The sequence below is a fragment of the Homalodisca vitripennis genome, chromosome 1, assembly GCF_021130785.1.
Source record: "Homalodisca vitripennis isolate AUS2020 chromosome 1, UT_GWSS_2.1, whole genome shotgun sequence".
NCBI lineage: Eukaryota > Metazoa > Arthropoda > Insecta > Hemiptera > Cicadellidae > Homalodisca > Homalodisca vitripennis.
Genome location: NC_060207.1, coordinates 139,904,041 through 139,916,410, shown reverse-complemented (window position 1 = coordinate 139,916,410; position 12,370 = coordinate 139,904,041). Strand labels below are relative to the sequence as shown.

The 12,370-nt window shown below is 31.8% G+C and overlaps 1 protein-coding gene across 3 annotated transcripts in view; it reads right to left on the bottom strand.

Annotated features, from left to right (window-relative positions):
- Positions 1–12,370, bottom strand: part of LOC124372091 (synaptonemal complex protein 2-like) — a 73,820-nt gene that overhangs the window by 36,809 nt on the left and 24,641 nt on the right. For all 3 annotated transcript variants that reach the window (XM_046830461.1, XM_046830467.1, XM_046830473.1), the window contains 3 exons: positions 9,911–10,024; positions 8,465–8,610; positions 6,019–6,196 (listed from right to left, as the gene is read on the bottom strand). In XM_046830461.1, coding sequence (XP_046686417.1) covers positions 6,019–6,196; positions 8,465–8,610; positions 9,911–10,024 — 438 coding nt within the window. The remainder of the gene's footprint in view (positions 1–6,018; positions 6,197–8,464; positions 8,611–9,910; positions 10,025–12,370) is intronic.

Here is a 12,370-nt window from a genome sequence, read left to right as displayed (position 1 = left end):
GAGATTCGAATTATCCAAGTTCCACTGTAGTTTCTTTCCCAAAACTCCTCAATGGAATATGGTGCTATTTTAATCAAAAATTCTTTTAGTTCTTTTTTAAATTTAATCAAAGTTTGTTCCCCCAAAAACTTCCAGGGAAGGTGATAGAGCATTTTAGTGCCTACAAATTTTGTTTTTTTTTAGTATAAAATGTCAAATTATGAGGTTCTACTTGCCTGTTTGTACGAGTGTTATAATTATGCCTATTTGTTTCTTGGACAAAATTTATATTTACTTTAGCATATGCTACAGTTTCCAGAATGCATAATCCAAAAACAGTTGGAATGCCTAATTCTACAAAAATATGTTTCACTGATTGGTCTCTTTTTAAGTTAAACATTATTCTAAGTGCCCTTTTTTGTTGAAGCAGTATTCTATCAAGATTTTTTTTGTCGTAGCGCCATACACACTAATCCCGTAGGCTAGGTCAGAATGGACCATAGCATAATAAATTTGTGTTTGAGTTTTTAAATTACTTATTTTAGACATTTGTCTTAGGGCATACAATCCAGATGACATTTTACTAACAACACAGTCGATATGTTTATCCCATGAAAGATTTTTATCTATCATTAGGCCAAGAAATTTGGTATGATCAACTTGTTCTAATAAAGTGTTGTCCAAAAAAATATTTGGTTGATCATTTTCTCTATTTTGTTTTGTATTAAAAGATATAAAATTAGTTTTACTTGAATTTATGAGAAGATTTTTACTGTCAAAAAAGTCTTTAATGATTGAAAGGCAAATAAAAGATGATTCCTCAATACATTCCATGGTCTTCCCAGAGATTGTTACATTAGAGTCATCGGCATACAAGCAAATATTATTGCCCCTAGGGATCAGTCCAGGCAAACCTTTTATGTAGCAAAGAAACAATAATGGACCTAAAATAGATCCTTGTGGTACTCCGTGTGGTATTTCTAACCTATGAGAATTAAACTTTCTCAAATATATGTATTTATCATTAACTTCTGACTCAAGATGTTCAATTTCAACATATTGTTTACGATTAGCTAAATAGGACTTAAACCATTTTAATTCTTTACCAGAAATACCCAAAATAGTTAACGATTTTAACAACTCTTTGTGAGAAACGCTATCAAAAGCTCTACTGAGATCTAAGAAAATACCTACTACCTTTTCTCCTCTATCAATTGATTCAATTATTGAACTAATAAAGTCTATTCCAGCTGTTATTGTAGATTTTCCTGATTGAAATCCATGTTGCTCCTCATCTAATAATCTATTCTTATCTAGATAGCTAACTAATTGTGTGTAAACTGTCTTTTCATAGATTTTTGAGAAAATTGGGAGCAATGAGACAGAGCGGTAACATGAGGGATCATTTACCTGCCCCTTTTTAAATATTGGTATTACTTTTGTAATTTTAAGTTCATCGGAAAATAACCAGTAATTAAAGATGAATTAATTAGATGAGTTAAGGGTTTTATAATAGATGGTTGGACCTTTTTAATTATATTTATTGAAATATCATCGTACCCAGTGGACAGTTTATTTTTAAAAGAATTAACTATTTTTCCTAGATCTTGCTCTGTTATTGAGCTGAATTTAAAATTTGTATTTATAGTATTGATATTACTCTCATTATAATCTTTACTTTTAACAATCTTGGGTAGTACTGATTGGTCAACTACTGAGACAAAGAATTTGCTAAACACATTGCTAACTTCAATAGGACCACTTGTTTCCTCCCCATTACTGTCAATACTTATATTTGAAATTGCATTTGAGGTCTTTTTAACTTGTGATTTTATTATACTCCATGTGACTTTTGAAAAATTTCCAGAGTTTTTAATCTTATTGTCAAAGAATATTTTTTTATCCCTATCCATACAAGTTTTTAGATCCTTCTTCAGATTATTTATAATTGTCTTTAAATTTTGGTCTTTACTTTGCCTAAAACAAATTTCTAATTCATGAATTTCATTTTTCCTAAACCTTATTTCTTCAGTCTTCCAACTATGATCATCACCTTCCCGTAGTGAGGTAAAGAGTTTGGGAAAACAAATATTGAAGTGATAAGAAAAAATCCCTAAAAATATATTATACTTTAGATTTACTGGGGCTTGATATACATCCAACCAAGATTCTTTAAACAGGTTTTGTAGAAACATGCATTTGTTATTTTGTGTAAATTTCCTAGAATATTTTTTTAGTTATTTTCTTACTGTTATTTTTTATACCAAGTATTTCCAAAAGTTGTGCATCATGATCAGAAATGTGTGTTATTAAACCTGTTACTTTACATTCTTTATCTTCAATATTACTCATAATGTTATCAATAGCACTCTCCGACCCTAATTGAACTCTAGTTGGGAAATTTACTCTGTAAGTTAAATTGTATAGTTTCAAAATGCTAATAAATTTATGATAATGTCTGTTTTTTTTAACATTAATATTAAAATCTCCAGTTAAAATAATATGCTTATGTTTGTTACTTTAAACACTACATAAATCTTCAAATTTTAATAAGAAACCATCCATAAAACTTGGCATTGGTGACCTGTAAATTCAACCTAAAACAAAAGTGAACTTAAATACTGAAATTTCGGACAGACAGCACTCAAATTCTTTTTCAACTAATAGATTTTGTATAGCCGGCATTAGGATTCTTTTACTTGTGATGCTATCTCGTGTGAGGATCATGACACCACCGCCTATAAAAGTAGATCTAGTGTAATATGAGCTTAAATGACACCCTGGGATGTGCAACAATGTAAGCTCAGATTCTAACATTTTATGCTCTGACAACTCAAAATATCTGAATCAATTTCCATTAAGTTAAGTTTTAAAATTTCTAGCTTTGAGCTTAAATGTTGAACATTTTGGTGAAAAATTGAACATTTATTATTTTGAGTGCTATCTGGTTTATGATTAATTTTATTTACAGTGGTGGGAACAGGCTTAGGTTCTCTAAAAAAGATTGGTTAGTGTCAACTTCAGGTGTCTGGTTAGTTTGTGTAGACTGTTGAGGATGAGGAGAGGGTAAGACAGTTGGAGTTAATATATGGGTGAGAGGAGTTGCTGGATGCAAGTGGTAATATGGGTATATAAAAATATTTTTTAGAATAGCAATTATTGCAATAAAGAACTGTGACAAGTAGACTGGGTACGCGCCATTGACTATCTGCTGCTGCCGCATCAACTTCTACTCCTGCCATCCAAGTGTCAACAAGTACTGAGGTTTTTTACCACCCGAAATGGTTCATGGACATACGTTTTACATCTATCTCCTGCATGTGACCAATTGCACTTGCACTTGCTAGTTGGACATACCTTTGAAGAAGGTATGTCCACTATATAACACAGCAATTACCTAATTGGCTCAAACTTGTTGAAGTTTGTAGAGACAATGCCAGTTGTCAGTACATTATTATAGTTTGCAATCGAGTAAATATAACCTAGAAAAATTATAAAGCTTTCAAAAAAGTGTAATTTAATGTACTTGGTAGCAGAATATACAATAATCTAATTTTATATTCATACACTTAAATGTGATATACCAAATCTAATGACTAAAGACTGTACCCACAAAATCTTGATACACATTTGTCCATATTGTGTTGAGTGTCTCCGTGCATATGTGTTTGATAATCAAATCAAAATATTCTTTATTCATCAGTATAAAAAGAATACATTAGATACATGGTGTCTAGTCTTAAAATAATTATGTTTCGCAATAATTTAAATTTTGACTATATTTATTAAGTTTTTAACAGAGTTGGCAGTATAATTTGACAATGGGAGAGCGTTCCTGAAACTAAGTCATTCCAGTTCAAAAAGTTAGATTGGCAACATTAACCCTCCCAGTGGCAACTACTTTTTCTCCAAGTGGCGGGACTTTTTCTCACATTTTGTATTGTATCAATATATACATATTTTTAGCTCTAAAAATTATATAATTATGACATGTTATATATCAAATTAAACTGCACAAAACACACAATGTATCAATGTTAAAATAGTTTACTTACCTTAGTTTAGTTGAAAAGTAGATGAGTTGAAAAAACCAAAATATTTTTTTGAAAATTTTTATTTTTATTTTTGGCTTCAATTATGAAATAAAAAAATAGCAAAATAAAACTATTCATGATAGCAGTTTTGTTCTAAATTTAATTTAAATTTGAAAAACACACAGTTTGAATGAACTAAAAAAAAAAAAACACTAACACTAATTACATAAAAACAACTATGCACACCAGTTTTTTTGACATTTTAGTCTGTATCTGAGGCATCTTCTTTCCTCCTCTTTCTTCCAGGCCTTAGAGGCCTCCAATAATGTTCCAAGTAAGGAAAGCACTCTCTGTGAACTCCACAATTGCAGGCTGGACACCAAAAGTGGCTTTTACCTCTTTTTTTGTGGGTCCACATAAAGCACATAGTCTTTTTTTCTTTTTTGTTCTTTTTTTTAAGCCTCAGCTTTAAGCTATGACGGCTTCATTGAACACTGGCTATTTTATGTTTATTCCTGATGGGCCCTCCCCGGGATTTGAACCCGTAATCTCTCAGTTAGAGAGCCGAGACTATATCCATTAGTCTACCGAGGAGGACAACACATAGTCTTTCTTTGCATCCAGCCGCGACTGTTCTATTACCGCGACTGGCCAAGGGCGTTTAAAATCGGCATACAGTAAACAAAACGTATAGCCAGTACAATAAAATACTATATGAAATTAAACATTGGAATCTGTTCTTTCTATCCATACCACTTCAGCGCGGATACGTCGCAGAATGTTTTTATAAACCGCTTAACAAAAAAGGCTTACGTAAATAGACGCTGCAGCGTCTTTGCCACTGGTAATAGAAAATAAATAGACGCTGCAGCGTCTTTCACCACTCGGAGGGTTAAAGGTGTTCTTGTTTATTTAGTGAAGCATCAATCTAAGAAATAAAACTTGTAATATAACGATTGTAAAACTTTCTACAAATATTTCAACACCCTATTCTATTCAAATTATTCATATCGAATAGTTATAGTAAAATGTTAAAGACTTCCATTAGTATATCACAATTAAAACAAGACAAGAGTATGTCACACTAAGTGTATGCAAAATTTTAAGTCTATAGCTCATTTCATTCTTGAGAAGTCCTGCGAGCAGACAGCCAGATAATCATACAGAAAATAAATGTTTACATCCCCCTGGCAGATTACAGAGAAATGTGAGTCTACTGAGTGATTGGCTTCAATGATGCACCGTCATAGAACATTAATTTTTATTTAAGTAGACATGAAGTTGTATGCAAAATTTAGTCTACAGGTAATATCTTTCTCGAGATATCTTGTGGATAATTAGGCTACATATGTTACTACATCATATGATTGAACTCAGTTTGTTTACAAATTTATTTATTCAGCGATTTTATCATTGACATCGTTGTTACCCTTAAGACCAATGTAAAACTGTTCACTTAGGCTATGCACAATCATAAAACTCGATATTGCTTATATAGAAATAAAGCTTCATACAAAACTTAAGTCTGTAGGCCTGTCTGTTCTCTAGATATCGTGCAGGCAGACAGTAATGAAATAACAATTTTTCCTGCCCTCTAAGTAATAGGTATCACTAACGTTCAGTCAATAATTAATAGTTGTCCATCACATCAAAAGGTTTACCTTGTAAATAAAATTTTGTGATTCTTGTTTTCACCGAAAGAAATTATTATTGGCGCTTACTTAATGACAGACTTTGTAATAACAACATTATGATCAACCATAGCATGTATTGAAACCATTTTCACAGAAAGAGAAATGTTTGTTTAACATAGGAAATGTCCAAATTTATGACATTAGCGCTAAAGTAGTTATTTAAAATTAATCCATTTGATCATTTTGACTAGTTTTGAGCATTTGGGTTTCAATGAAAAGTCTGAAAATTTTCGCAGATTGTATTTATTTAATCTTAATCACAAAAGCCCTACAAAATATATGTGTAAACATTAAACCAATAAATAAATTACCTTGTATTTGTCTCCAAAGATTTTACTGCTTAAATTCTTCTCAATCTCAGCAAAGTCATGGGTTTTTCGAGGATAGATCCTCAATACCTGAGGTAGATTAGGCTTTGCAGGGTCAAACTTCAGTGTAACATCTATCTTTACTGCAGGGATAACTTTTCCTTCTCTGGATTTACAACCACTATAAAAAATAAGTTAAATTAAATTATTTAGCAACTGTTATTGAAGGGAATGCTTATATTTTACTGTGTTGTTACTTTAATGTATAATATTAATAGCTTTTAATAACTGATGTAGCAGTAAAAGGTTTATAAAAACTTAACTTATACATCAATTTTATTTAGTTATAAAAAGTTGTGCAGTTATAATTTGTACTTGAAGAAAGAAATAATTTATCACAAAATAGCTTCCAAGGCACTCATTATTTACATGTTATCTTTATCATGATCAACTGTTGTTAATTGTCTTAAGCTAAATATACACTTCTCATTTATCTTGAAATTAATTCTTGTAATAGACCTGCTGGTATGTCTGGTAAAGGTGAGTTATTGCAAACAATTGGAGCTAAAAATAAGAAATAAGCATTTTTCATTTTTATAATTTTTAAGTCATTAAGAGGCTAATTGTCACTAAAATTAGCAATGGACTGTTCATTTTTTGGAAATTAGCAGCCTTTAAAAGTTTTTCTGCCAGTATTACTATGTTTATATATACCTTCATATATCTTACTCTGAGATAATTTTGGAAGCTCATCTAATTTAGAAATAATAAATAAAAATTTGATTATTTTGAGAATAAATTCTATAAACATTAATTTTAAAAACAGAACCAGACATGTGTAATGTAATCGGATGTGGTTAAATCTAAAAACATGACGCAGTAGGTTAAAGTACATAAAATGTCAGTACTCTGAGTATTAGAATGGAAAGACCAAAATAAACAAGAAATGGTGTCATATTGCCATGGCATCATATCAAAGAAATACTGCATGGCAAGCTGTGAGAATTGACACCACAGGCCTTTCTCACTGGAAGGAACAAAAACAATCTCTGTCTACGTTGCACTCATTGTGATTTTATATCCAAATAATGCAGAGATGTCCTTTATGGATGGAAATTCACTTATAAAAGCTGACGTTTTAAAAACTGGTTTACATGTCACACAACAAAGGTGCTCTTTGTGCAGGCAGCCAATTACTGCCCTGGCACTCTTGACAAAAACAGATAATAACAAGCACGTTCTCTACCCATATTTTAATAGTGAAGCATATTGTTAATGTTTCATGTATTATCTTAGGGACCATCCCTAAATTATGTGATGTAGAGGAGGGAGGAATGTATTTTCGACAGCATTATGTACTGTTACGGAGGAAGGTTCGACGTAGTGTTATGTAACTATTAATTGCTTGAACATCCACAAAATTTGCCTGATTTTTAACGTTTGAGCAAACACACGTTGACAGTGCTTGATAAAAACTTTGGAGAAACTACCTCCCTCACTCATGCGTTTGGTTGTAAGGGCAATACTATAAAGAAATGGAAAACTGCAAACGAAAGTAAACAGAAGATAAGCTTCTTAATCAGAGCCTCCGTTACCTTATGGTTCATGCTATACAAATAGAAATTTTCATGCTAAAAGACACTGTAACAAACGGAGAGGAGGAATGTTCACCAAGCGATACGTAAATTCACCGAGCTGAATTTCCAATGTATCTGATGGTATGAAGCAAATTCTAGCAGAATAACGGTATTCTACACAGTGTTGGATTGAAGATTATTGTTGTTTTTTTGGTTGTATTGTAGTTTATGTCTAACATATTACGTCCGATAAACATAAGTTTATTGTAGAAATGGAGCAATTCCAGCTCTGTTACAATATCAAGTGTAAGTACAAATAAAAAGACAGATCTTGAGCAGAAGTTATGCTTAAACTTATTAGTTAGCGCAAAAACTGAAAGTAATACAAGAAGCGTGGGTTTCGTGATCAAAAACACATAAAATTGTAAAAATTAGTAATATTTTGTTATAAAACTATAAAACACTTCCAAAAACAAAAAAATGGGTGAAATTATTTATTCTACAAAGACGAAAATAGCAACGTTGTTCTAAAACTACACTGCTGTCATAGAACAATAAAATTACCAGTGCTGTGTTCGGCAACTCTACACCTTTACAATGGTATATAAATCACATCGATATTTGATTGTTTACATATTATAACAAATGAGATTAAGCAGGTGGGTGGGCTTGTGGGCCAAATTAACGGATATCCGTTGATTGGTGTTAAAGGAATGAAAATAAATAACGAATATCCGTTGAATGAGAGTCGGAGGATTAATGTTGTTATATTATCAACTCAGAGTATTCTTATATTAACTAAAGAAACAAATCAAAAATTTGGAAATTTCTACAAACATCATAAATTACCAAATAGTATACAACCAACTCACCTACTATTCCTAGCCATGACACATTGAATATTTTCCATCTCAATGTTCAGCAACTCCCAATTTTCCTCTGGGTTTGGCATGTAATAAAATGAGATACTTCTTGTGCTAGTATTGAAATCCACCCAGAACTCTTTATACAGTGGGTCCTGCAATCAAAACAGTTTTTTTATATATATCAAATGAGAAAAACACTCGGTACAATTTTAAAATTAGGCTAATTTTAGTCATCATTGTCAGACAGTGAAAATTATATATACAAACATTGTAGTTAGATATTTCTTTAAAAACTTCCAAAATTTTGGAAATTCCTAATTTATGACCAGCCTTCCGAACTAATTTCTTTGAGCTACATATCATAGACTCTCACTCTCTTAACACTTTCCTCACTAACTCTTGGTCACTCCTTTTTTTCCCCTTTGGAAAGACAGCTCATCTTCAAATTGATGATTCCATCTACAGATATATCACTTGAAGGATCATAACTGAACTTAATATGGTATGCATGTTTCATACAATTGGACATCCAGACTACAAATTGCAGAACACAACAAGCTGTTTGTTCGAGTAGCAATGTTTGCTAATAGCGCTTCTTAATGGATGGCAGAGTAAACGTTGCATGCACATGTGCGTGCCTACAAACAAAACTGTTTCAGCTGCTTTTTTATTTAATAATAGATTAATTATAATTTTAAGGATAATTCATAATAAATACTAAAAACCGTTAAAACCCCCATATTCATTTAGAAACAAATGGTATGTTGACTGAGTGTCAGTTAAATCCCAGGACAGCTTAATATTATTTTAACCATTACAAATACAGCTACAAAACTTAACATATTAATGAACATAAAAAACTTTTTAAAATCGTATTAAGTGGACGACTACGTTCCCTGCAGCATAACCCGCAAGGGGTCAGGGGAGAAGTTTTAATGGGAGTGCTAAGAACAACACAAACTTTGCAATCCCCCGATACATCACACGTCCCTCTATGAGAAGAAACCATGTTACGCAGGAGCCAGGTAGTTCACTTTAACAAGTATCTCACGGAGTGGTTACAGGAGCACACCTACACCTTGTAAGAATTTGTCAACTTGAGGAACAACCAGACTAACCTCACTTGGTTTTAACTTCATATACATTTTAATTAATCAAGACTCAAATCATATTTGAACTTTTTTATCATTTATGTAAAACTGTTGACGCAATTACTGTTCTCAAAGAATATACAAATAAAGAAGTTTGTTTATTGTATATTGTCTAAGTACAATTTGAAGAATTCCAAGAAAGGATGTAGTGTATTAAGAGAGAAAATGATTTTTATTAATTTTACCATCATTATTGTACATATTACTAACAAATTTCAATAAGAAATGTAATATAGAGACACAACAAATAAAATTGAACTTTAGTTAATGATTTATAAGATTGTATGAACAAAACACTTACCAAAGGTCTTTTCAAAGTAACTCCATCTGCAACCACTACCAGGCAAGGTACAGAATACACCAACTGTTCGTTTCCTAGGCTGTTGTTCATCTCATTGAGAAACAATCTACACTCCTGCAAACATTTGAATAATGCAAACAACAAATTTTTAAAAATTGGGTGGGCACAGTGACATGTTTGGTTGTTTGTTTGATTGAGCCAAACAAGTAAGAAGATATATTTTATCATCTGTTGGTAGCACTTAGTACACACTAATAGCAAACTTTTGAATATTTGGTGCAAAATTTATAGCTGGAAATACTGGAGCAATTGAGAGAGTAATAATTAGAAATGTATGAGTCCTCAATTAGTCTTTCTTGCATGCAATTGTAATCGATAGAGGGGATGTCCTGCTCCATCTCTTCTCATCAGGTGATCATTGCGGAGAAGTGCGCCAGCAGTTATATTTTATAGGCATTTTCAAATATTTCGCTGAGATTGGAATGACTCATGCAGTGTTGTGAGTTCAATCTGACGTTAATTCTACTTGTAACCAAACAGAATTTTTACAGCTTGGCAAAAACATGTTCTTGTATGTATTAGGTTAACTAGTGTTGTGGAATGAGCGTGTTCAACATCCATCTTTCTTGGCGGTTGATACCTACACAACATCATGTAACCTATATTTAAGATAAGTGGAATGAATCTGAAATTAATTAACTCCATAAAAATTTATTTTATTTAACTTACTCCAACCAAAAGTGTATACTTTTATTTTATATTTTGATTACTTTTAATAAATTAACTGTGAAAATAGCCAAAAACTTTGAATAACTGTATATTGATAAAGCTCTTACAGTTTTTCTTAAATTATTTACATAAAAACAGTAAAATTGCTATTTTGCATTTTTATAAGTCAGAATTACATATCACAATGGTTGAAAAAGTGTTAATACTCATAGTTTGGAAAACAAATTTTTATCTTAAAGCCTTAATAGTGGATGAGGAAACAAGGTGTCATGCAAAGAGCAACATCACAGTAGCCACACTAATACCATAACTCTCGTCACACATTGTGCTTGCAGCAGACAACACATCTCTATGTGAAGGAAACAGGATTTTTCCGGACATTTGCCATCGTTCAGTGAAACAAGTAATCAGTAACACCACGTTTCGAGATCTGCAATCTCATCTCTTCTTCAGGTAAGAACTAACCTAATACATAATTAAAAACTAGGTTAAAATAAACAAATCTTACCAAAGCGTTGTGGCACGCCTAGGTCAGGAATCACAACCACCATGTTGTTTGCCAACTTCACTAACTCTATAACCACGCACTTAATAAAAAACTACACAAAACACTAATCATTTAAAACGTATCAGGACAGTTTGAGTTTTTAACGTTTTAAAAAGAGGATTTACAATGTTTTAAACTATGTGAATTGATAATTACTTTTATAGCCCTTTTTTGGAGAACAAGTATATTGTTAATTTTTTATGGTTTCCCACTTGATAAGCTCATACCTAAGAATGGATTAAAACAGGCAAAATAAGCAGTTATGAACATATTGAGTAAGTGACCTAAGGAGAAATACTACTCGTGATACGAGTAATTTAGCAGATGTACATAAAGTGTGTATAATTAATGTGCGTGTCTAAATTTAGATTTTGATCAATAAATATTCTTAAGAATTTTGCATTACTAGATCAAATACTGTTAAAGTCATAATTATCATCAGTCAACCTTGAAATAAATATAAGATTTTGAGTTTTTATTTTCATAAAAAGAAACATTGCTTTACACAATGTCAACGGTTTCTATTTAACACGTTCGCTGCGGGCGGTCGCTTCTACGCTTTGCTAGGAGCATGCGGTAACTGTGGTTATCACAGAGCCTTTGTTCTGAAATGAGGTCAACACTCGAGCTATCAAAACGATGTATTTCTCGCTCCTCGGGAGGTACTTTTCCCACATTTTTATGCACTTTGTTTTCACATAAGACTTTTTCGTTATTTTTAATGATTTTTAAAGTTTTAATAGTAGTAAGTGGTTATGCAACACAATGCATCTTCCCCCGGGACCAAGTGGTGTACAATAACCAAGTTCAAAGCGTACAACAGAGCCCAGTATTGAGTTCAAACAACGAGGATGACAACATGGACGATGTGGAGTACCAGATGGACTCGGAAGTTGAGGATTCTGATTATGAGACCAACCCACGCCAATGGAGCACTCACAACTGGATTGGAATATATTTTTATAAACTTGTGTACTACAATATTTTTTTGTATCATTTCAAGTAAACATTTAAATATATTTTGTTATAATTACTCACCACATTTTTGTAAACAATAACTAAATTTGAGTGAGTTAGCGGAGATTTATATAAACTTTTTATAAACTTTTACATTCATTTTGGCTTTCACATTTACGTATAAATATTGTTTATATGTGTCTAAAACAAATAAAATACAATTTACT